This window comes from Condylura cristata, unplaced genomic scaffold, assembly GCF_000260355.1.
Source record: "Condylura cristata isolate star-nosed mole 26May11 unplaced genomic scaffold, ConCri1.0 scaffold00004, whole genome shotgun sequence".
Taxonomy (NCBI): Eukaryota; Metazoa; Chordata; class Mammalia; order Eulipotyphla; family Talpidae; genus Condylura; species Condylura cristata.
In genome coordinates this window covers 8484960-8511554 of record NW_004567105.1, presented here as the reverse complement: position 1 = coordinate 8511554, position 26595 = coordinate 8484960, and the positions used below count along the sequence as shown (strand labels likewise).

The window sequence follows — 26595 nt, the reverse complement described above, 5'->3', positions numbered from 1 at the left end:
GGGGCCAGTTTCTGTGGATGGCAGCCTGGGAGAAATCGCTGATGTTGTTCTTGGCCATTCCACTCTGAGACGACATTGCAATTGTATTAAGATTTAGGGAAGAGAGAATGAACTCAAAGGCAGATTATTTGGAGGTGTCGGGTGAAGGTAATATTTTGGATTAATTTAGCAGAGGTTTTAGTCAGCTCGTTTACAGAACACCTGTTGTGTGGCCAGAGTCCCCTCGCTGTCAGGACTTAGGGGCAAGTAGGAAGTGTGAGCGCTGCAGGAGTTCATGCAGAGGTCTCCAGCAGCCTGAGGAAAGGGTGTGCTCTCCCACCCAGCCTCCATTCCCTGCAGTGGACACGTCCCCACGGACTAGTCACATAAAACCTACAACATTGTCCCTTGAGAGGAGCTAAGGGGGTCTAGCTCTGGCCTGGGATCACAACTTTTAGGAGGCATTGCTACATTACGCCAAACTAGGGGAGTCTGTTTTCTCGCCCCACCCACCCACTGTGGGTGGACTGCCAGAGTGCAAGCCTGGCTCGGGCCTCGGGGTTGATTTGAGTCCCCGTGGGTGAGAAGAGAGAGGTGTGGATGCGTGGAGGACCCCAGGGCATCATCTCTGGGCTGCAGAGAAAGCCCTTCCAATGGAGTCATGCGATTCTGCTGAGGATTTTAAATGCAGTGATGAGAAGCAGTGTATCATCGCTGAGTACAGATTTGGGCAAATTTTAGCTTCATTCATTCATTCAAGAAAACTGCATGTTTTTCTCTGTGTCCAGCACTCTTTTGGATGCTGAACTTAAATGCACCACCTCTGGAGCCTAAATTCTAGACGGACAAGCAAACAGAAAGTAGACAACTGCAATGTGGGATAAATACTATGACGAAGGAAACCCTACTGGAGGAGTGCAGAGAGTGGCTGGGGTGTGCTCCCTTTCACAGGGTGACCTTCTCCCCCATGAGGCTGTGTGGCTGGCTCCGGGTGCTTAAGGTTGCTGAGCCGCGGTTCTCTTATGTGAGTGACACAACGCTGATGGGGCTGGACGCTGGGTCTGCGTGACACGGTAACAGCATGTGTTCCGTCGTTATGACGCGCCTTTGCTTTGCTAAGTGTTTTCATCTGGATGGACTGGCACTATCATGCTCACAAAAACCCTGTAAAGCAGGACGGTTGTGATTCAAAGTTTAAATGTAGACACCAACAGGCAGAAGACAAAATCCAAAGCTGGAAACTGGAGTGTTCCACTAGTGTCTCCGCTCTGGACGTCGGGCTGGTCAGACATAGCTTGGCCACACGGGAGCCACTTTCCTGCAGCTGAGTGCAAGGATCCACTCTGGCTTTTCACTTTTTTTTTTAATAATATAATAGCCTATTTTTACATCATTTTGTGCCTTTTTCCATCTCAGCTGTAATCCCCATGGGCTTCCCATCACCAGTCACCCGTGTGCCATCACCACAGTCCCTTTTCACTTTTATTTTAGAAGCTATGTCCACAGAAGGCCGTTCATGGGGTGAGCACAGAGTAAGCATGAAAGGGGTGTGATATTAAGAACTCCACGTTGTGAGCCCATTTTATTAGGCAACTGAGGCAGACAGAGGCTATCAAAAGTGGGCCAGGTGGCCCAGGCGCACAATGACCCCCACTCTTAGCCACAAGGCTATCCTGACCTCCTTTGCTTTTTTTTTTTTCAGTGAGGCACAGGGTTGGGGCGAGGTGGGGGGAGTGTCTGTACAGCATATATTGTTTTAGTGAAAGCAAAGGACCCTTGGTATTGTCGTTCTCTATGAATGTGTTAAGACCATCCTTTATGCTGTACTGTTTTAAAGTACTGTTGGTAAAAATTAGGAACGTAGCCTATAAAGCATCTTTACGACAGACGTGAAATAAACTCTAGGATTCATCGGAAGTTGAATCACCATTCTTTGTCTTTAGAATGCCAGCGCCCCTGCCTGCTGGGAGACACACACACAGACATACCCAAGTAAGAATAAAGTCTAGAGACAAACGCCAGTGTATGCGGCCTTCAGGTAACGTCACCAAACAGTATCTATAGCAAATGGAAGTCATTCACAGGCGTGTTACCATGCATGTTCAGGCACACGCAGTGTGACTTCATAGAGAGGGCAGGAGACTTGCCAGGAAGACCAAGGTTGACCTCCCTCCTCTGTCTCCTCCTAGCCCTGTGACCCAAGGCAGCTGCCGGACTTGTTTAACCTCAGTTTCTTTCTCCCTCCTAGGGTTGTTCGGAGACTGATGAGGCTGCTTGTGTGTCAAGTGAAACTTGGCCCCTTGAAATGACTCAGTAAATGGCTCATCAGGTTATTAGTAAAATTATTACCTGGCTCTCCTCAGTATGACCCTAGTTGCACAGTTGGGAAAGGGCTAAGACTCCTGAAAAACGTACATGTGTCAGCATAGACAGAGGTTTTTTGGACTGTGTAGTCGTGGCTTGGTTCTGGTGGTGGTCCGCGGTTCCTTTCTGATGGGTTAAGACTGAGGGATTACTTTCATTTTCATTTTACTACCTTTTCCATGAAGAGGGCTTTTGGTCCCTCTTCATGGGGCTGCCTGCCATAGTTTCATCCTTGTATTTTCTGGTTTGTTAAAGGAAGCAGGAAATGTGCCAGACACCTGTTGACTGGGGTTTGAGTCCTGAAAGAAGGTGTTCCATGGAGCCCTCCAGAAAGAGGTTGCTTGCACTCAGCTGCTTCCCTGGCCCCCAGCTCTGGGTGCTCTTTTAGTATGCAGTGTGATGGCCCTGTTCCTCTCACTCTAACCCCATACTCATGGGCACCATTGTCTTGAAGACCGAACCATTTCGCAGTCCCTTTCCAGGAAAGGGGAGACTCAGCTTCAAAGAGCCATTCCCTGACACTCATTTCAGCATCTAAGCGGGAAGCAGAGTGCGTGTTTAGTTCTTTCTTGCATTTTAATTTAACATGAGACCATTTTGATGAGACAGGAGGGAAGGGAGGGAGGAGAGGGGAAAGGAGAGGAGAGGAGTGTCATAAAAAGCAGAAGAGGATGAAATTCGTCCATGATGGCTGTTGCCTGGTGTAAATTTAGGCGACACGGGCTGGATTGACCTGTGCTTGTGGACTGTGTGGTTTCGTATCAGATCTGATCCTCAGAACAGAGTTACTTCAAAATGGGTGTATGGTTTTCATTTTTTGTGGCTAGTTAATCCTCGACCACACAGGAGCATCATCGGCTACTGAGCACTCAATAGTCATTGACAGGTGAGTCCAGGCCTGGGTTTGCATTGTGGTTGTTTCATTTTGAAGGGGTAACAAAGCTTCTGTGCAGGCTGCAGGCCGGCCAAGGCAAGCTGTGCTTCGGTCCTGAGTGTTTTCTGCCACCCACGGTGGCCAGCATTGTTTCCAGGCAGCCTGCCGGGTTTGGTCACAGGACCAGCGAGTCAGTCTCGAGTCAGTGGAGGCAACTAGATCTCAAATTGTCATTTGAATAATCTAAAAAGTGATTAGTGGTCACTAATGATAGCACCAACATCTGCTTTTTGAGGTACAAATGCATTTTGTGAAGAAAACTATATCAATGTGTTTGTTTTGAATCTCATGACTATTGTGAAATTACTTTGAGCTAATGTTAGACTTTTGGAGAAGAAAGTGTTTCTTTGCATTTATAGATGTAGATTTTTCATTCTAAAAAAATAAGCGTGAGTGATTTTTTTGAATTCCACAATCACCTTTTTTTCTGAGCCATTAGGCTAAATTTGGGGTGTTCATACATCTGATGTGTTTCTAACCTGTGTACCTGTTCTTATTATGCGTGGGCAGGTGAAGGTCCTATGGAAATTTTTAGGATTTTACAAAGTTCCAGGTTTGGGGTCCTGGTATAAACTCAAAGCTATTTCTGAGGGAAGTGATTGATTGTTTAAACATTTTGCCATGTTCTCTTTGTGATGTTCAGTCCCACTGTTGATATCAAGTCTATTGTAGGGGAATAACTGGGGTGTCTAATTCTTCACTCTATCAAACAGAAAATCACTAATTTTGTATCATCCTTTCTGACTACTAAAAAAAGGTTAACATTTTTGTTTCTGGAAGTTTTACTTCTTGTACCCAATTTTCAAATTTGTGTTTTTCAAAACCCAAATCATTTCTCCATCAATCATTAGTTGATAGAGAAAATAAATGCTACTGACTGAGAAAGCCCTGGGACCTTGCAAGGAGGAAAGATTCCAGCAAGCTTGAGGCCCTCAGTTAAAAAATGTTAAAACTGGTAAGGGCTGGAAAGAAGATTTCTAAAGCATTGGCTGGTTGTTGTGAGAGGGCCTTTGGTCGCTATGAACTTTTATTTTCAAGTCAGTGGGCAGAGTTTTTGAGGTTACTGTGGTTTGGGTAAGGGACCTTTTCAGAAATGCCAGGCTTTTAGGAAAAAAACACACAGCTTTTCTTCTAATCAAGGCTCCGTTTTAAAGTTTGAAAACTTTGCTGTGATTAGAAGAATGAATTATTCCCCTGCTTCACTGGGTTTCCTCTGGGTGCCCAGGCTGCAGGGCATTCCCCATGGCTGTGTCACAGGGCACAGCCTGAGTGAGCGTTGGGTGTAGGAGAGCTGGAGCACAGCCTGGAAAGCTGGGAGTCGGGGTACCTACAAAAAGAACTCCCCCTGGACCTGTAGTCTGTTGCAACTTTTTCTTTTATTGAGAGATTTTTTTAAAAAAGCAAAGGAAATGAAAACAGCAGTGGTGCATGGTGTGGGTAGTGCTTGGAGATTGTAGTGCTACATGCAGATTGCTTTTGAGAAGAATGAAGGAAGGGGGAGGAAGGAAAGAAGAGAGGCAGGGAGGGAGGGAGAGAAGAAAGCAGCAAGATGGGGGTACCTCTGTGAAAGATGGGGAAACCTAGGTGCAAAATGCGCTTCCATCTCAGGTCATTCTTCAAGCTTTCGAATTCACCCTGGCACCCCCGCTGGGTAGATACCCCTGGCCTGCCAGGCACTTACACGCCTCATCAAGGGCCTCACCTGTTTACTTGCAGACATGGTTTTCCTTATCACAGGTTCAACATAAAAACCTCAGTGTAAAATTACAGCGCCTTCCATTTGTATAGTATGTTAGGGCTCGTCATCACTGATGAATTATTAATATGGGAGTTTGCAGCCACCAACGCAATCATTAACCATACCGGCTCTGGACTCTCACGGAGCTGGTGAGCCCTGGCTTTGCCATGGGCTGGGTGTATGAACTCAGCAAGTTCCATAACCTCCCTGAGCTTCAGAGAAGCACAGAGCACCCACCTTACAGGGTCTGGTGGGGGTGAAACGAAGTCGTGCACACAAAGGCATAGCGCCCTGTGCCCCCCAGTGAGCAGAGGGTCTTTTGGTGACACTTGCTTCTCCTCATGGTCTCCTGCTGGCTCCAAAGACCTGCCCTCTTTCTCACTCCCAAGGTCTGTATAGAAAAAGAAAAGAGCACTTCATAGAGAGATTCCGCTGTGTTCACAAAATAGTGCTACTGTCCTAAATAGCGCCTGGGATCAGTGGTTTCATGTCTCTAGAACTCACTCTGCTGGGCACGGTGCTCAGTGCTTTCCATGCCTCTAAAGCATGTGTCCTTTCCCTCCTCATTTTGTGTGCTTAATTCGTGTTTCTTCTCTTGATTCTGAAGATGTCCACCTGTGTCATTACAGTCTGGGTGGGCCAGCAAAGCAACTGAGCAACTTGCATGAGTCCAGGCTCAATAAATATTTGCTTGAGACGTCAGTCAGTCCATCCTTTACGTTAGGAAGGCGTCTACATCTCTCTGCTTGCGTTCTAGGAAGGCTGGCTCGAGGCTGCTTGTAAGCAAATACTGGATGGACCGACATGGTTGTGCACCCTACTGTGTGCCAGGCAGATGACAGATGCTCTGTTCGTTCATTCTCCACGCCCCCGAGCCCAGGCCCCTGCTTCCTGGCCTGCCCTTCTCTCTCTTTTCAGATCTGCTCTTCTGTGCCAAGCCCATCATAAATTCAGGCCATTGTGGTGAATAGTACACCCAGCTCTTAAAGTCTTATTAACACTCATAATAACCTCATGGAGGAGATTTTTTAAAAAAAGATTTATTTAGTGATGCGTACAGAACTTGGGTACAGGCCAGAGGTGCAGGGGCGGTGAGAGGATTCACCAGAAACAGAGTGGGGAGCAGAACAGGCTGACTGACAACGTACACTGCTGAGGGGAGCAGTGGGCGAGTCAGGAGAGGTCTGCGCTGCTATGTGGGTCACCTCCGGGCAGGTGGGGATTGAACTCATGCGGAAGTAGCTTTAGCTTCTTAGTGTTGTGCTTTAACCCGCTGCACCACCAGGGAGGTCCCGAAGATTTTTTTTTTTTAATAGGAAGGAAATTGAGACCCATAAGGTTAAGTAAGTCACCTAGGGTTGCAGAGCTTACTTAGTTATGTGCAAGGGGAGGCTTAGAACTAGTGTCCTTCTGAATTCAAAGCCATTTCTTTTCACTGCACTGAGACCCAAGAACCAAACAGAGCAAGTGATATCAGGAAGGAATTGGAGTAGGGTGCAGTGTGGGGGCAGGAGGAGGCGTAGAGTGATGTCAACGTGTTAATAGCCAAGACCTGTGTCGTGCTTGTCACAGAAACATGTTCTGTGCCTTGGACACTTAATTCTTTGTACAAACACCATGAGGTGCTATTATTACGACCCCCACTTTTCAGATGAAACAAACGAGGCTCATGGAAGTTGAGTCACTGGCCCCAGCTCATACAGCGAGGAAGACAAATGTGAACCTGGCAGCTGGACCACACAGTCCATGTTTGTTTTTTTTGTTTTTTATTTTTTATATATATATATATTTTATTTTTTATTTATTTATTTTTTTTAAAGATTTATTTATTTGTGCATACAGAACTGGGGTACAGGCCAGAGGCTCAGGGGCGGTGAGAGGCTTCACCAGAGACAGAGTGGGGAGCAGAACAGGCAGATAGACGAAGTACACTGCTGAGGGGAGCAGCGGGCGGGTCAGGAGAGGTCTGCCGCGCCATGTGGTCACCTCCGGGGCAGGCGGGAATCGAACTCATGAGGAAGCGGCTCTAGATTTTCAGTGCAGTGCTTTAACCCGCTGCGCCACCAGGGAGGGCCACAGTCCATGTTTTTAATTGCTGTACTGTTGTTGAACCAAACCACAAAAATGTGCCTCTGTCCTAAACAGTACCTGGGCTCGCTCCGGCTGGGCACGGTGCTCAGTGCTTGCCCTCTTTTGTTCACTCCGTCTCATGCCATTGACATGAGGCTTGCAAGAAGAGGCCTATTGTCCACATTTTACACCTGGGGACACTGAGGTTTGAAACATTGCCAAAGCCGTGCAACTAGTAAGTCTTGGAGCCGGAATTCAGACCATTTGTTTGTAGTTACCAAGCCCTTGGGCTTACCTTTCCTTCTCCCAGGCGATTCTCAGGCGATGGTTCAAAAGAAAAAAAATGATACGCACAAGCTGTCTGTTGTAAAAGATTTATTTATTTATGTTTATAAGAAGGGGAGTACAAGCCAGAGGTATGGGGGAGTGACAGGACTCACCAGAGGCAGAATGGGGAGCAGAACAGGCGGGTCTACTGAAAGGCACTGCTGAAGGGAGCAGCGGGGAGACAGGAGAGGTCTGCTGCGCCATGGGGGTCACTCCCTGACTGGGGATTGAACTCGCGCTTTGTAGTGCTGCACTTTAACCCGGTGCACCACCAGGGAGGGCCCCTGTAAAAACATTCTTAAAAAATGGAAAAGTGGAACAAGGAGCATCTATGCTCATTGGTGCTCCAATGATGAATATGAAGATGGTGACGAATTGAGAAAAAACTGACTTGCTAGCATGTTAGGACCAAAAAGGAATGGACGTCTTGCCTTCGCAGGCTTACAGCTCAGGAGTGCAGTGGGCGCTTCCTTTGAGAACATTTAACATTATGACTTCTATGCTAAATTAACACTGGACAGAAAAAAGCATTTTGCCTGAGAGCAGGGTGTTTTGTGATGTAGCTCAAAAGTCAGGCTAGCTGGGTGTGTGTTTGGGCTCTGCCACCGGAAGTGCCTGACTCCTGAGGTTGTGGGGAAGGACACATCCCCTTCACCGTGTAAGACGAAATACAGAACTTTTTTTTTGGTAATTATATATTTTTTTAAATTTTATATATTTTTGCATCCTTTTTCATTTTTGCACAATGCATGCTTCTTCATCTCATTTATAGTCCCCATGAAATTGCCAACACAATTTTACCTGTGCACCATCACGATAGTTCCTTGTGCTCTTCCCACCCCTCTTTTGATTCTAGTCTCCTCTCCTCCCTTGAAGAATGTCTCTGGTTTAAGTTGCCTGTTGATTTTGATATTTACTTTATTATTATTACTTTTTTCCCCCTGATCCCTTATTTGGATCCTCTACATTCCTCTAAAAGTAAAAACAACTGGTATTTTTCTTTTCCTTTCTGGCTTATTTCACTGAGCAAGATCCCTTCCAGTTCCATCCCTGCTGCTGTGAATGGCATGAGTTAGTCTTTTTGATTGCTGAGTATTATTCCACTGTGTATTTGTACCACAAAAAATGCAGAGCTTAAAGCCAACTAGAACAGGCAGTGATGTCAAGAACCCAGTACCAGATGCTGTACACAGAGCCAGTCACCCTGGCTCTCGTATTTGTTTTCCAGTCGATAGTAATAATAGAAACAAAGAAAAAGTCTGTTGACATAAAGTAGTAGTAGGTATGCTCCACCTGCCAAAAGGTGTGAGGAAATGAGATTTCACCACCTAGTTATGTAATTATGGACATTAACTCTGGTGTTCCTGAGAGCAGAGACCTGCTTTTGAATTGAATTTCTCTTCAACAGGAAATGGCACCAAATACCTTAGCTTTAATTTTCTCTAGTCTTCAGGAAGGGCTGGTGAGTTCATGATCTGTGACCATAAACTCATTCATTCTTTTAAATATAAATAGTGTTTCCTTAATTAATCTCTTTGTCCACTTTAGAGCTTTAGATATTGTTTTCCTAAAGGGAGAAAGAACATGAACTTTAGGAGCACCTGTTACGTGTGGCTTGTAATCAGCACAACTTAGGGCCAAGGAGACTTGCATGCAAACATAGAAGTGGCTTGACTGTGCACGTTAATGCTTAGGTTAGGGTCAGATTCCAGTCCGGGCTCAGCTGCTCCCTATCTGTGTGACCTTGGGCACGTCATTACAATGGCTATGGTGTTGGCTATTAGCCACATTCCAGGAAGCGTCACTTGTATCTGGCATCAGCAGTGGACTCACCTGCATCCTGGCATGACCAAGATGCCAGCTGATGAGGAAGAGACAGAGGGTCCAGGTCACCCCTGGGGGAGGGGTAAGTACAGTTAGCTAGATAGAAGACAGAGTTCTTTTCTCTCTGGACCTTGCTATCCCATCTATGCAGTAATTACAAGGAGAGGAATGTACACAGCCTAGCACACTGTTTAGTACAAAATGGAGCCTCAGAAAAAGTTACTGTAACTCTGACAGAGAGGGAAACTGAAGCTCAGAAAAGTTAAAGCAGTTGTCCAAGTTCACATGACCAGGGAGACGAGAGTCAGGTGTTCTCATTCTTTCTTCTGGACTTGACTCCCCTAACTCACAGGAGCGTCTGCCTCACTTGGTCAAGAGTTAGTTTGGTTCAGGTACAACACTTGGAAGTTTTGGGACATGTGGGAGATTCCCCACCATACAAAGGAGGACACAGGACAGCCAGTGGAGACAGCTGAACACTGGGTCTTAGCAACGCAAATAGAAATAAACGAGGGTTCTGGGCAGGCCAGGGGCAGGGCAGACGAACGAGGCTGCAGGATGCTTAAAAGAGAAAGTGCATCTGGTGAAGGACGTTGCCTTGTGTGTAGTGAGCAGCTTAGCCTTGAGCAGAAACCTTTGCTTCCATCATCATCATCATCTCACAATAATCTGATGAAAATGATTTCTTACTTTACTGATATGAAAACTGAGGTACACATCAGATGTGAGATTGGAGAGAAAGATATTTTTAAAGGACCAGAGTAGAATTAGGAAAGAAATGAAAACCCAGCTCAGGTTTCTAAATCAGAGAAGCAAAGCAAAATGAGGCAAGCTGACGAGGATGATTTTTGCAAACACTGCAAGGTGGTGAGTGGGTTCAGGCACTAGGGGTCTTGACACTGAGAGTCAGTTGAAGGAGGAAGCCAATCCTGTCCTGTCTTTGCAGAGAAACAAGCCCAGGCCATAGGGGGTTGTTGTGACACTGACTTGGCCAACATTCAGTACGGAGGTGGTGAAGCTTCTCGGTGCTTCTGTGAAGTGAATACCTCTTGGTTTAGGCTGCTTCTCAGTCACGGGTCTGCCAGTGCTGGGCCTTTACATATGCTGTTCCTTTTGCCTGGGACATTCCTCTCTCCCTCTTACCTGGGGTTGGAACATCACAGCTTCACATTCCTACCTGTCAGGGGAAGGTCACTTCCTCTGAGGTGCTGCCCTGACTCACAAATATTAGGTGAGACCTGCTCTCTCTCTTATATGGCTTTGTTGCGGTGAGGATTTTGTAGCCGAATTAAACTAACCTTCCACGAAGCCAGAAGCTGTGTGTGGGTAGCTCACTGCCCTGTCCCTACTGTGTGCTCAGGGCCTGGACTTGCTACTCTGTAACAGGGATGGTTGTGTGACAATCCCTAGTTGGCTGCCCTGAGCCAATGCAGTTCCCATCACGGGTTGAAAGCCCTCCCAGAGCTTCCTAGCACTCTTGAAATAAATGAGGGGTCCGTACTCAGACACGCTTCCCTCCCTCCCTCCCTCTCTCCCTCCCTCCATCACTGTGGCTTTGTGGCGCTTACACACACACACACACACACACACACACACACACACACACACAACAGCCCACTCCCACTACCTTTCTGACTTTGCAGTCTAACACAGCACCCAACCTCTCCCCCAACCGTGGCTTCATTTTCTTCATGTTCCCTGTGCTCTGAGGTCACCTTGCTTAGCTGGGTTCCTCTGTCCTCACCACAGAATCTAGGCTCCCTGAGAGCTGGGGTCTTGTAGGCCAGGCTCACCAGGAGTTCCTCAGAGTCTGGCAAACAGGAGGCGCTTAATCGACACTGGGTGAGAGGGAAGCAGGAAAACCAGGGCCTGGGTGGGACTGGGCTTGGAGGCAGGCAGGGCCCCTTCCTGGAACCCAGCGGCCCCTGGGGCAGGGCCTGTGGTGTTGCCATGGCAACCCACTGACCTGAGGTTCCCCCCTCCCTGGAGAAGCCTCAGCCCCCTTCTTGGGGCCCAGACTCCTCAGATTCCTGTGTTCCCGTGTTCTCCTGCTCCTCAGGACCCCAGGAGAGAGAGAAACGGGGCCGAGAGACCATGATCCAGGGGACAGCACACCCGGGAGCCGCTGGAGGCTGGAGCGGGCCTTGTTGGTGTGGTGCCACCGGTAATGACCCAGGCCTGAGGGCGGGGAGATTGGGTGTGTCCTGGCACCCTGGGCCTGGGCCCAGGTCTTCTCTCAGGGGAGTGTGGCTTGTCAGCAGTTTCCTGTAGTGTTTCTAAAGCTGCAAGTTCCTAAAATAGGCCCCACGGTGCCCTGAAAGACTGTTGATACAAAGAGTGTACATGACGCCTTCTATTAAAACCCAGTGACACTTTCTAAGTCAGGCGGCATTTTCTTCAGGTATTGCATAAGTCAAGAACTCCCTGTTCTCATCCAGTTCCTCAGAAACAAAGCTCAACTTCTTACTCCCCCACGGCTGAACAACCACGCTGGTTCCCAGCTGCCTGCTGGCTTCTTGGCCCGGTGGGCGAGGTCTCTGCCCTCTATTCCCAACCGCTCTCCCACCTGTCCCCCACTGCTCCTTGGGTCACAGGTCAGCGAACTCTTCACCTTTCTCAGAAACCACTTGGTGCCTTTGTCCCGGACGGCGGCCCTCTTGTCCCAAATACCCTTCTTTCCTGCTTGGTCTGGCACAGGCCAAATCTTGTAAGGCCCCGCTGGGGTGCCAGTTACGCTGGAAACCCCTTCCTGTGCCCCCACGGCAGGGTAGGGAAAGGAAGAGGATGGGAGCTTGGCCCGGGGGTCTTGGCAGAGAGTGAATGAGCCGTGTGAAAATGCAGAGGTGTGAAGTGTATCCCCATATTAATGTAGGTATGCAAATGACCGACACACAAATAACATTTGAGGAGAAAAACTCCTTCCTGGTTACCTGCTGGTTGGGAGATGGCCGAGCAGCTTCAGAGGCAGACACCCCGGTCCTGCTCAGCCCTCTGGCTGGGGGGCTCCACAGCTCCTTGGAGCCTCAGTTTCCTCCTCCCAGTTCAAGTTGCTCAAGTCTCTGTGCCAGAGTTGCTGTGAGGAACAGAGGTGAGGGTGTGAAGCAGGTGACTGGCTGGGCCGCCTCAGCTGATGCTGGAATTTGCTGTTACTGCCCGTCCGCATCACCCTGGGCCAGCTCCTGGCCGGCAGAGGCCGCGATCTCTCCTCTGTCCGCGGCCCACAAAGCCCAACATGCTCCGTGCTTTGCTGGTATTGTCTCAGTTAAGCTTTGGAGAGAGCCAGATGTCAAGCCTGTGGAAGATTCAGGAACCATCCCAGTGTTCCAGAGCTAGGGAGGGGCAGGGCTGGGATAAAATCCAGTTGTTCTAGCTCCAAACCTGTACTCTTCCCAGTCTGCCTCTTCCTCGTATTCATCTTGTGTGTTTCCTTCCTGGGAATGCCCCATCTGCCCAGGCTTTTTTGCTACTGCTTAAACAGGTAGGCGCCATCTTACCTCAGGGCTTTTGCCTGGTGGTGCTCGCTGTCAGAACCTGCACACCCAGTCTCTGGTTCACTGCTGCTGACTGGCAGAGGCCTTCCGTTTTCAGCCTCCTCTGTGTCACATTCATCACCATCATCTATGTGTCTGATACTGTTTCGGCTGTGAGGGCCCAAGTGTTAAGCAAGATAGACAAAGTTGTTCAAATATATATATATATCTTTACTATATATAAAAGATTTATTTATGTATGTATACAGAACTGGGTACAAGCCAGAGGTGCAGGGGCAGTGAGAGGATTCACCGGAGACAGAGTGGGGAGCAGAACAGGCAGAGCGATGAAGTGCACTGCTAAGGGGACTTCAGTGTGGGCCAGGAGAGGTCTGCTGAGCCTTGTGGTCACCTCCGGAGCTGGGGATCAAACTCACACTGAAGCGGCTGTGGCTGGCTTGCAGTGCTGCGTCCTGTCCCATTGCGCTACCAGGTAGGGTCCTGTTCAAACATATTTTAAGGCAGAGGAAATAAATAATATTAATGAGGATAGAAAAAAGCAAGGTATTTTCAGTCCCGAGACCTTGGTCTGTTCAAGATAGCCTGCTGTAATGTATTGGCTTCCTGCTGGCTTCTGTCCATCTCTTCCATTGTTACTTTACATTCAAGACACTGGTCTGTGTGGAGCATGACGTAGCAAGAAGAATCAGCATTGGTATTGGAGAACTGAGATCTAGTTTGAATTCTGACTTCAGTACCTTCTAACACCTTGATCCAGTCACTGCTGCCTGCTGGGTTTTAAAGTTGGGTTTCCTTACCTGTCAGAGGGAGAGCTGGATTCCTGTCTCACGAGGCGGACTGTAAAGTGCAATTCAGGTTTTCCATATCACTGTGCTCTGTGAACTGCAAGGGTTACCTGGCTTTTGATAACCACATTAGCTGGCGCCTCCTGCCAGAACAAAACACTTGCTCAAAGCAGGGCAGGGCCTTTCCTGTGGCCTTGTGCAGGCCAGTCTCACTCAGCGACTTCCCGGTGGTTCGTTGCAGCTGCAAAGGCAACGAAGTCTCCTAGAGTAGCCAGTAACCGTCACCTCATTTTGTGAAATGGAGAGTCTAAATCTTCAATCCAAAGTGGGGAGTGGTGAAGATCTGCCTCTGAGGAATGTGAGCTAAAATTCCCTTTAAAATGAAAATCTGCAAGGCGTTATTGGTCTTCTCCTTCCTGCCCGTGATCCCAGGCTACTTGGATGGAAGTCCCCAGCCAGGTGCCTCACGCACAGTGCTGGGAGATCCTTTCAGGCTCTCAAGCAAAGTTGGGGCTTACTCAAAGACTGGATGGTTACTATTATTATTGTTATTGTTATTGTTATTGTTATTATTATAGTTTATTTTGATATCATTTTGTGCCTTTTCCATCTCAGTTGTAATCCCCATGGACTTCCCATCACCAATTCACCCGTGTGCCATCACCATAGTCCAGTGCACTCCCCCTGCTCCATTTTTGATCCCATTCCTGACTCCATCCCAGTAAAATGTCCCTGGTATATAATTCATTATTATCTCTCCATGCCCACCCCAGTGGAGAAATATGTTCCTGCTTTATGTTCCTGCTATGAGTGAAACCATCTGTATTTTTTTTTTCCATTCTGGCTTATTTCACTAAGCATGATCCCTTCCAGCTCCATCCATGTTGCTGCAAAAGGCATGTGTCTATCTTTTTGATTGCCGAGTAATAATCCATTGTGTATATGTACCACATCTTTGTAATCCCAAAGACTGCATGTTTTCATGGCTCAAAACTGAGGCAGTTGGCAGCTGGGATTTATTCAAGAGTGAACAGAGCTCTTTTTCGCCTTTGTTTCATAATAGAGAGCTAATATTGCAGCACTGATTATAGTTTGCCTTGTATTAAAACTTTTGCTTCAAATCTTGGTTTTCATACCTAGCATAGATTTATAAAAATGTACCACATAATATTATTCTCAGGTTCCATTTAGACCACGCATGTGCAAATATCTTGCCTTGTACCTGGCACACAGTAGGAACTTAATCTCGTTTTTCCAGGAAAGTAACGCATTCAGCAGTACCCATCTATTGTGCCACATCTATGGGGCCAAGCACAGTGGCAGCCACTGGGTTCAAGGTGAACAAAATTGAAGGGCCCCTGAACTCAAGAGCTTTAGGAGTGATATCTGCCTTACTTTCTAGATGGTAGAAACTGGTAGAGGGCAGAAACTGGTATTATTCACATCTGTATCACTCATGTCTTGTCTTTACTATAGTTTCTTATATCTAGAAGTCACAAAATAAGTGCTGGTTGAAAATTGCTCTCTTTATCTCCTTTGATATGTAGGTACTTTTTCATGCCTAATGTGTATAGGCTAGGCAATTCTATAGATTTGTGGCCATATCTACTTGAATGCTGTGCCTCCTTTGACATCATACGTATTGATGATGTATCACTTATCAAGGCCAGAGTACAGGAAGGACTTCATAGCAGGTGCTAGTGGCAGGTCAGAAGAACTAGTAGAAATAAAATGGAATCCATTCCTAATATGTTTCAGTTCTAAAGTGGAAAACCTGTTATATATCACCAAGGCTGAAAAATATGAATGAGATTTAGCAAATATTATAATATGTCAGTGTTATCAAAGACTTTAAGCAAAGTAGACTGTGACCAGAGCTGCAGCATTGGCGCTGCTATGTGTTCTGAGGTCTGTGCAGACATAAGAGAGCTCAGTTCATGTGTGTGTGTGTGAGAGAGAGAGGGAGAGACACTCTACTAGCTGGTTGAAGTTGGACAAGTTACTTAGTTTTCCTGAGGTTTACTTTACTCATCTCTAAAATTAATAGCATCTGCCTCATAGGATTGCTGTGAGTTGAAGCTGCTATGTCTGTAACACTTGCATAATGCTTGGCTCAATACATGGTGGGATTTGTTATTATTAAATCATATATTCTATAACTGAAATAAGTGGCGTGCTTTGACCAGAAAAAATGGAGACATGTTGGAAACTGTCTTCCTACATCTGTCATGAGCTAAAGAGTCCAAATTTATTCTGTGGAGATAGGCAGGGAGCAGCGGTGGGCAGCAGAGTGGCTTCAGGACCAGGCTATGAGGTCAGAAAGCCCTGACAGGGTGTAATGGGTGGCACAAGGGCACCATGGTGCTAGTCCATCTTCATCTCTCTTTTCTTGCCACTTCCATCTTTCCTTTCTTGTAAGGTTCCTTTCATCTCGGTCCAGTGTTGGGTTGGGTGATAAGGAGAGGTGGACTGTGATACTGAATGCTCATTGATTTGTAGCAGCTGGCTACAGCTCACCTGTCATGCGCTTGCTTTCAGTTCTTAACATCTATTTTATTTGGGGCTTCTGGAGACTCGAGGAGCACTGGATTTGAATGTCCAAGAAGCCCTCAAGGGAGTGCACTTATCTAAGCAAGGTGGCCCCTGCTGGGTCTGCTTTATGCAAATGAGGCTTCAGTCAGTACAGTTTGATTGGTGGAACGTTTCTCAAGCATGATGGGTAGAGTTCAGTGCTGGGCATAGCATGCTGACTTGGTTTCTCCTCCTCTGCTGCTCATGCCACAATACCCTAGGACCTGACCCTCAACAGCCTCCTCCCTCTCTTGGTTGTTACCAGACTCAGCATGGCCCCATGTTCACTTTATTTTGTTTATCAGAGGAGAGGCACAGCCCTCAGGAATGTTCTCGTTTGACTTGCACTGTTGGTACAGGTATTTAGAGCCTGTCCCTCTCTGAAATGTCACTGTGAGGTCTTCAGAGAGATCCCAGCAATCACTGGGGTTCTGGCCTGCAAGAGTAGATCTTTCTAACGACTCTTACTGTTCCTGTTGCTGGTGCACGCAGAGGGGTGAGAGGCGGAGTGGAGCATGTTTCTTAGTTGTCTGTTTCTGATGAAAGGTGTGTGTGTACGCGTGTGTGTGTGTGAGAGAGAGAGAGAGATGCCCCATGTATATGTGATTGGGTGTGTTACTAAGTTGGGAAGACTTGCAAGGGCTGGGCTGGGACAGTAGACATTGCTTCTGGTGATAGGGTCTGGTGGAGAAGGGGCAGCAAATTTCAGTGGGTGTCATCCAAAATTGCCATGGAAAATGTGCCAGTTCTTGAAGGGGTGAGAACATCCAAGTGGAGACATTCCAGAATTCTGGACGTTTCTATCTGATGTGATTTTGGATAAGGTGCTCTAGCAGACACCCACCCTGAGCCATGACAGCTTTCGAACATGACTAGGTCACCTCTTTTGTTAATGTGTCACTGACAAAGTTTCTGAGTATCATGCCCCTAGCTTTTCTTTTCCAGTAAACTCTTTGATTTTTAGTATACAATTTGCCCGTTGGTGGTAAATTTTAGCGATGTATATGTTGTGTTGTAGCAGACTACATGTTTTGACTACATGTTTTGCATGACTACATGTTTTGCATGAGCTCAGCTCAGTTCAGCTACATGATGGTGGCTGCTCTCTCAGAAAGATCTGCAAAATTTAGGGGTATTTTTTTTTGTTTGTTTTTTTAAGGAAGAAATCAAGCATAAGCAAACACAACATTTGCACTATGCTTGAGAAACATGTGAGTTTCTCGGCTGTTCACTATTTCCTCCGAATTCCCAGATTTCCATATCCGTTAACAAACTGGCTCCTGTTCTGCCTCTTGGATATTTTTCCTCTCCTATTCACAATCTTGGAAGCAACATTTGAAAGAGCAGTTTGTTGGGACATGCACCACAAAACAAAACCACATCTCGCTCAGCGGTTAACATTTGCTTCCCCTGTCTGCATAGGTTACGCCTTCATTTTACAATATGTTGCCTAAGGTGTTAACTAGTGATGTTTTCCTTGGTTGTTTGAATTACAAGGAATCACATTACTTATCTCCCTAAGCTTCAGCTGCTTTCTAGGAAAAATGGAGCTTAAAATCCTTAGCGCAAGGAGTTGTTACCAGAATACAGGGATAGGTGTTAAGTAGGTGCTCAGTAAATGCTTGTCCCCGTGTTCTAAGGAAGGCAAGCAGGAGGCCCATGTAAAACATGTAGTCAGTTCTGCTACAACACAACATACACATCGCTAAAATTTACCACCAACAGGCAAACTGTATACTATAAACCAAAGAGTTTACTGGAAAAGAAAAGCTAGAGGCATGATACTCAGAAACTTTGTCAGTGACACATTAACAAAAGAGGTGACCTAGTAAAAATGATAGCACAGTTTTGCACCTATTAAGTGATTAAAAGATACATAAATACAACAGAGAAGGACTTCACCTTGGAATATTCGCTTTTGGAAGCAGATCTCAGAATGGCTGTGGTTATTATGAAGTGGTAGAAAGGGAGTTATAGAGGTTATTTGTGGCTCATAACACCCAAGGCAAACTAAAGTAGCTGGTAGATGTTTACTTGTGAGTGTGTGCACACGGGCATATGCAAAATGTAGCTCAGTTCAGCTACATGATGATGGCTGCTCTCTCAGAAAGATCTCAAAATGTAGGGTTTTTTTTTTTTTTAAGGAAGAAATCAAGCATAAGCAAACACAACATCTGCAGTATGCTCACACTTTTCCGTACCACAGCACTTACCTGGGAACACATCTGTATTTCCCTAACAAACATAGCACAGCTACCTATATGCTTCTGATGTTGTTGAAGGAATGAAGATCGAATGAATGAATGGTAGATGGTCTAGACGATGGAAGAAGCATTCTTCCACACTGTGGAAAGTGCACTTCTAGCCTTTGTGATTGGATTTTTAAAAACCCGAGTTTCTTGGATTTTTGAAGTACTATTTTGCTACTATAGAGCTTTTGAGGGCTCCTCTTCACTCTGTGCTGGGAAGAGCCCCTTCAGGGGTCACTGGGCAAAGGGAGGTGAGGTTCCCTGACCTCTCTCTCCACTTCAGCCAGAATCTGCAGGGTTTTATCTGCATTTCTTTTTGTTTTCACTTGAAGAAAGGAGTCTGCTGCTAACTTACAACTCTGCAAATCACCCGTGATTCAGCGGACCACAAAGTGTCGCTCAGAATGTATATCATTTTTGCAAAGTGTACCTTCTTTGCACAGAAAAATAATCCTCAACTCACACTAGTGAGTTATGAGTACTTCAAAATTAGTAAAATTTGAAATATGCAAGTGGGGTTTCTACGAACGTTTCGCCTCCCAACCACTCATTAGCAAGGTCTCATCAGCAGTGGTGCACACAGGTGCTTCTAGTAAAATCCAGTTCCATTTCGGACAGATCTCAGGTGAAAGGGGATGGGCATTTAAATTTTATGCATTGATGATGTTCCTGTTTCTTCACAAACATACCAGCAATTCTGTGATTTTCTTTTCTTTCTTAGAGAGCTGGATTGAAAGATGTCTCAGCGAAAGTGAAAACAAACGTTACTCCAGCCACACATCTCTGGGGAATGCTTCTAATGATGAAAGTAAGTGCTCTTGACCTCCTAGACGTGATTGAGAGATGGAACAAGTCACCTGGAGCCAGAGACTTTCCGACTTTTACCCCGGGCCCTCCACTAATATTCTGTAGTAGGGAGTTCGATCTGTCAGGGTGACTTGGAAACCCAGGCCACAACAAAAAGTTGTTCTTTATGGGTTCCTGTTGTCTGAGCCCCCAGAGACCCTGTTGCAGTGATGTTCCAGTGAGCAAATGTGGCTCCCGAATGGGAAAGGCCACTCTCTACATCCCTGTGCAGGTAAATTCAAAGTAGCTGTGTCATGAGATGGTGGCTCAAGAGTCATGAGTGTCTGTGAAGTGGAAAGTAAAGCTTTCTTTTGGAGCTTCTGGAGTTACTGGGCAGCTATAAATGGCTATATTTACACCTTCCCCTGAGATATGTCAGACTGGGGCTTCCTGGTGTCTCATATTAAGAACAGAAAACTAGTTAGGACTTGTATTTGCCCAGTAGGTACTGCAAAAGGGGAGGGGTCAGGGGGATTATAAATGTCATTTCCAGCAGGGACAGAGGTGTCTTTCTCCCAAGGCTGGTAAGACACACTTCGCAGGCTCAGATTGTTCAGAGTGACAGCCAGGGGCCACCCTCTACTCCCTGATCACCAGGGTGTTGGTTTGACAATATGAGCAGCTTCCTGCCAGCATGCTCCTGGGTTGTCATTCTGTCACCACTCTGGTCTGTAAAATCAAGATCAACAGAAACCGGAGTATATAAATCTTATGTGACTGGTTTAATGAAGTTTTGTTTTTTTTTTTTAAATAAAAAAGAGTATGTCTAGCATGCAGGGAGACTCCCTCCTATTATGGCCAGGAAGATATTTTTGTCATTATCTAGGAGTTGTATTATTTTACCTTTTACTTTTATAGTAAAGTTCCTTACTATAAAAATTTTGGTGATAGGATGAAGGTGTCAGCTCTTTTCTTTGTGAATTCTGACTGATCGATTACCAGGTTTTAAAAAATAGGTATATTTATATATATACACATGTATTTTATATTTATGCTTATTTATAATATATTTGAGATGTTTATAATATATATAAAATATATCTCTGTTTAACATAGATATCCAAAAGAGCAGGTTTACTATTGAAAAAAAGGAAGGAGAAAAAGGGACATTTGCACAGACGCAAGTGGGCAAGAAGGGCTGCCCTGAGATTGCCGTGTTTGTTTAAAGAAAAGCAGGCAGGGGAGCTGCCTAGATTTCTGGTCTTTGCAGAGACTATCTTCCCTCACTGTCACAGATAGATCACACACATGCGGATCTTCGCTTAGACTTTTATTCTTACCCCGGGGTCTGCTTGCCTGTTTGGGGCCAATACCACACTCTCTGGTGACTGCATCTCTATAATAGTCGTGCCACCTGGTGCCTGGCATAAGAGCTCTTGTTTCGGTTCAATTCGAATGGGTTTGCACCCTCACATGGTCTCGTAAGTTCTCATTTCCAACTCAAACACATGCAGCTTGGGTCAGTGGGTCTTTGCAGCGTGTCTCACCAGCCAAGAGGACAGCCAGGACTGTAGAGCGTGGTCAGCGCGTGGCGGGTGGAGCTTCACGTCCAGGTGGGGAGCTCAGCAGTGTGAATCGAACAGAACATACAGGTAGAAGAGAAGTTCCTGCAGAAACTGGGCCAGAATGTTCCCTGAGCATGTACCACATACAGCTGGTGGAAAGCCCAAAGTTTTACACAGAACGGGAGAGCCGTGAGCCAAAATGAAAACATATTTAGCATTAGGCAGCATGTTAGGCGTGATCACAGCCTGGCATTACTTCCTCTGGCCCCACTCTCCACCCCTGTGAGGGAGGCATCCTGTGCACCATCTTGCAGATGATGAACTGAGATTTGGAAGTTACATGACTTGCTCAGTGTCATAGCAAGGGTAGAGTTTAGACTTGAACTTAGAGCTGTCTGACTTTAGGGCTGACCCTCTTCCTAGGATACAAACTTTCTCCCAGGGTCGTTGCTGTCAAGGAATTTTCAGTGTAGAAGAGAAGCACCTGCCTGAATGTGAGTGCCAGGCTGACTGTGATAAATGCCAGTGGGATGATGCAAGGTGTTCTTTCTACCTTGCATGCCAACTGTGTCCCTGGGCTCCAGGGCAGCCTCACCGGGAGCTTGTTAAAGTTGTAGAATCGGGGCCTGCTCCAGACCCACTGAGACTTGCTCTGCATCTTGACAAGACCTCCAGGTGGGTGACTAGCACACATGCTCCAATTTGGGAGAAGTCATAGGTTGGACGGCATCTCCAAGGCGGTGGCATTTCCCTGGGCGGCTAGGACCCCTCTGGCTCCTCTGAGTGGTGATGGAAGGGAGCAAGTCACGGGCAGGTTTTGAGCTGGGAGAGTTGTCCAGAATTTGGCTTGAGTAGAGAGGTTGGAGAATCATGGGAAGTAGGGCTGGGGAGGTGAGCTTGGAGCGTGTTATTGAGGGACTTGGGATTTGACAGCTGATACCATGGAGCAGCTGGTCACCATGCAGTCTTGAAAAGGTCCGTCTACTTCTCTGAGGGCGGCTAGAGCCAGGGGACACTTAGAGGCTCCCCTGGTCCAGTTTGTGATGATGAGGCTGCAGACCAGGGCAGTGTCAGTGGGATGGAGAGAGCTGAGTGGTGGCAGGAATGAGATGCCTTGTAACCTCTGTCCTCTCCCTGGGAAACAGACTGTTGAGTGTGACCCGCAGTGCAAAGCCCTCCAACTCTAAATTGAATCAATCCAGGCTCTAGCCTGTGTCAGATGGAGTCCAGAGTCTTTGTCTCCAAGAGTTCTTAGACGTGCATGTGGGTGGTGAACGGTACAGGCATTGTGTCTGTGTGCGGTAGGTGTGTGGGAAGGGAATTCTCTCCTGAGATGGTCATGCTGTGTCCTGTCCCCTCACCCTTGGGCGGCTCCTGGCACACCTTCCCTGTCCTGTTCCTTCTCCACCCCAGCCCGTCACCCACTTACCAGGGCTGGCGCTGTCTGGAAGTGACAGGAAGTTGAAAGGACAAGGAAGGGGAAGTGGGAACTCAGGAGTGTGATGGCAGAACTGGTGCTGTAGCCACTCGCATCTTCATGTGACTCATTGTCATGTTCGGGTCTCATCCCGTGTCACCCTTGCTGGGGCTGCTGTGCGCCTGAGGGCTCCTGTGTGTGCCTACCTGTTCCTCAGTCCATGTGTCTGCCTCTGTATCCAAATCTAGACCTGTCCCCACTCAGCTGCTCAGCATGTCAGTTTAGTGTCTCATTTGGGTTCCGGCAACTTCAAAGAAGGGATTCCAGAGGAGAGAGAAAGCATGGTGGCTTGTTTCGTATTTTCATTGAGTGGTGGACAACACTACCAGCCCCACCTATCCCCACCTCCCCCTTTTTTGTGCCCACCCCCCACTTTGTGCACACGCCCACCTCTACCCCACCCCCTCTCCACCCACCAATAGGGGAAGGCGATGACTTGAAGAGGAGGAGGAAGTGCAGAGAGGCCCTCCACAGTGTCCCCCATGGTGGTTTCAAGGCTGGATTGTCCCCCAAGACTTCACTACCACGTTAAAGTACCGTCTCCTCTACTTTTGGTCCAGGTGCAAGTCTCCCGGCTGCTGAGGAGACCAGGTGCTGAGACTGTGATATAAGACCTCTCCCAGGTCCTCCCCTTCATCACCCTCTGTACCCCCTTTGTCAGAGCCGTCCTTGGGCGTCTGTCCTCATCTCTTGTAGAGGGTTCCTTCTCTGCTCCGAGCATCTGCTCCACGGACCGGATCATGACTCCCTGGGGGATGCGAGCGTATCTGATTAAGTCCCACCAGGATTTAACATAGTCGGGCCAGGTATACAGCCGGTGCTCAGGGCGTGCTGGTTAAGTAAACGAATGCCAGGAAAGCAAAATGTCACGAGCCATTCCCCCTTATGCTTATTTCTAATTTGCTTTCCGTTTTTGGCGCCATGGGAGCCCTCAGTGGTTTGCATAGATCCTTCCTTAGGTGGCGCTTCTCCCAGAGGCCACTGAATTGGCTCAAATTTAACTGGAATATTTTTGAATCGGCCATGCTTTCACGTGGTGGAGAGTCTTGTCCCACCTCTGTCTTTCCTCCTCAGCTCTTCGCGATAAACACTTGTATTGTCTTCTAGTAAACCCAGTACACCTTTCTGCGAGTGAAAAGTCCAAACGTGCCTTCATTTTTGCCACTTTCTTACACAAGAAGTAGCACCTTTGTGCACGATGCTGGGACAGTGCTTTTCGCTTCGTAACTAACCCTGGAGTCAGAGCACAGGGCGCCTCCTCATTCTTTCCTTGTTCTAATCTTTTTTTTTTTTCCACAGTTATGTAGTACTCTACTGTGAGAATGTGTCAGACTTCAGTGAACCAGATGAGCTGGTGCTGGGCCAATTCCAAACTTTTCTTGTAATAACCACCTGCAGCAGGTTGCGTGTGGTCCTGTCCCATGTGTCCAGGGGAAGCTGTAGCGTCCGTTTCTGGAAATGGCGCCACCGGGTAGAGGGCATGGGGGATTTCAGTGGATCCTACCTTACGACTTTGCCTGTGGGCAGACACCACTTCGCGCTCCCAGGGCCTGGTGGAGGCACCTGCTTCCCAGCCTCACAGCAGAGTGAGCGGGAGGCCTGGCGCGTTTCCAATCTGATAAGTGGGGACTGGTGTTTATGTGCAGTTTCCTTTTCATGGCTTGAGATTAACCATCTCTTCACATTCAGGAACATGTACATTTTGCTTGTTTTTTTTGTTCTCTGTGTCTTGATCTTTTTCTTCCTGGTTTTACAGGAGCGCTGTCTTTCCACGTGGGGTGATGAGATTCTGGGCTCTGGCATCATTGCAGTTTTCCCAAGCAGACAATTCAGTATCTTTGTACTTCTGGTATTTGGATGTTTTTCACCCACGTAGACTCTTTGGCTATTTTTTATATAGTAAACTTCATCTTTTTTTTTTTTTTTATGGCGTTCGGTTTTTACTTCAAATTTCAAAAGGCCTTTTCCTACTCCAGAGTTATGAAAGAATTCACCCAGGGAGGTGAAAGGAAGCAGGTGTGGGGCTCCCTCGGAGCAAGGCTGCGAGTACCACAGTTTTGTTTGGGACTTGCCCTGTTCCCACGGGAGGGGGCCTGCTGCCAGAGGCTGTTGCCCACTGCAGAGGCCTGGGCCCAGCACCCCTGAGCATCAGCGGATGCTCTCGGCAGTGGCTGGCAAGCAGTGAACAAGGGGGAATGAGGTGCTTGGCAGTCATGTTCCCTGCAGGTGAGGTCTGGCCAGGTGCAGCCAGGCTTGGGTAATGAACGGAAATAGAATTAGAACTTAGAAGTGAAACCCGAGAGTCACATGCCCTTGAAGCTTTCCTGGGATTTGAAAAGAAGTAATTAATTTGGAAACTTTCTGCCTCAACGTTAAGCTCCGCCACACTGACTCCAGGCAGGAACTATTCGAGAATAGGCTCCCAAAGTTTGAGTTCCGTCAGCAAAGAAGCAGAAACGACTAGGCAGATAGTAGGTTCCCTGAAATCTTCAGCCCAGTGCTATAGGCTCGTGAGAGAGTGAGGTTTGGGTCCAGGGCGGTTTTGAAGTCAAGAAGACTGGGCCCCTCTCCTGGCTTCACCACTGTCACCTCCAGCAAATGACTTCGCTTCTCTAAGTCTCAGTTTCTTCTTTTGCCAGAGGGGTTACAACAATTAGAAATTTCCATTGGTCAAGCACATGCACGCATCAGGGCCAGATTTGATGTTTCAAATGCACGAAACCACTCACTGGCTTGGGCAGCTGTGGCAATGAAATGCATTGATGTGCGGAGCCTTGCACAGGGCCTGGCACGTCCAGGCTCCGCAAATGCTGTCTGGCATTTCACATGCTTACTGACGTCAGATGGGTGGGCCCTGCAAGCAGTTGTGGGGTTACTGTAGCTGCTCACTCGTTCCACAGCTACTTCTTGAGCCCCAACCATATGTAGGTGCTGGAGACGCAGTGGGGAGTGGGGTCTGGGCTACAGAGCTCACAAACCAGCAAGGCAGATGCACCAGTCAAACAGTGATGACCACACCCTGCAACAGGGAAACAGTCAGGGGACTGGGGGAGCACTGGGAAGAGTGGATAACCTGTCGCAGATGCAGGTGTGGCCAAACCTGCCTTGTGGGCAGGACGGGGACCCGGTGCCCCGTGGAGGAGTGATGAGCCTCACAGTACCAGGGGACTCTACCGTACCTTATGCCACAAGTGCCTTCAGCAATCCTCAGCACATGCGCGTGGCATTATTATTATCCCACTTTACAGAGGAGGAAACTGAGTCCCCAAAGGTTGTTTCTAGGTCACATGGCCAGCAAGCGGTGGAGCGAGGAGATCTGGACCCAGAATCTGTAGACTCCAATGGGAAACACAGTGCTCACCACCACTGGGAATGGTGCTGAGATTCTATGGGGTGTGCTAGCGACCAGAGTGGGAGCAGGAGGAGGAGCAAGGAGACCACCAGGCACTGGGCACGATGCTGTAACAGCATCTGAGAAAAGATGGCCGGGCTTGCACTGCCTGAAATCCCACCTTACCAGTTGCATCTTATTGACCTGAGGCATTTCTGCCTGTTGAAGTGGACCAGCTCCTGACATTCTCATCAACTGTGACCAAAAGCTTGCTCTTCTGTCCCCTCTGCCTCTGCCGCCTGCTTCTCCTGACACCCCAGGGCCAGCTCTGAGCCCATACTTGGTGCTGCTGCAGCATCCAGGACCTGCCCTTCACTGCTCTTACCCCCGACTTACATTTTATTTGAGAACTGGAGGTCAAGAGAAGAGAGAACCGTCTGTGTTTCCTCGCGCATTAGCCCCTGGCACGAGGCTGCAGGACAGCAGACAGGTACCCAATATTTGACGACTGACTGAAGGAGCAGGCGGCACTTCAGGTGAGGTAGGACTGAGGCCTGAGAACATTTAGTGTGCGTGCTTGTATCCGTGAGGATGGTTTTGGTGGCAGGGAGGAGACTGCCCCATGAAAAATGGTGTTATTAACTGAGAAAATTGCATCTGGCCACACGAAGAGGCAGCCATCTTTAGGGCTGGTAAATCAGGCACACGTGACCTCCGGAACGGCTTCCCTCCCTCTGCGCTCCTTGACCGTGACGTCAGCCTTAGCCTGCGCCTGCTCTGTGGGAGGTTGGCTGCTTCTCTCCAGTTATGGCGGCCACTCATCGCCATGCTCAAAAGGACAGGCCAGAGGCTCTCTCACACAGTTTCTCTTTCTCACCTCTCTTCTCTGCTTTCTCTCTCTATCTCCCTCCCTCTACCCCCTCCCTCCCTCCCTCTATCTTTCTCTTTCCACCCTTCTTCTTCATAATACAATATACATTTTTTTTTTCAGTTTTGGAGGTAGAAATCAAGGCCTCTGTATCTTTTTCTTTATATGCATTGTAATTTATTTATTTATTTATTTTATTTTACAAAAGTTTATTTACATCATTTTGTACATTTTTT

General features: G+C 47.5%; 1 protein-coding gene across 1 annotated transcript in view; it reads left to right on the top strand.

Moving 5' to 3' along the window:
• RFX4 (regulatory factor X, 4 (influences HLA class II expression)) overlaps positions 1–26595 on the top strand; it is a 116030-nt gene that overhangs the window by 5717 nt on the left and 83718 nt on the right. Inside the window, exon 2 of the mRNA XM_004675723.1 lies at positions 19054–19140. Coding sequence (XP_004675780.1) covers positions 19054–19140 — 87 coding nt within the window. The remainder of the gene's footprint in view (positions 1–19053; positions 19141–26595) is intronic.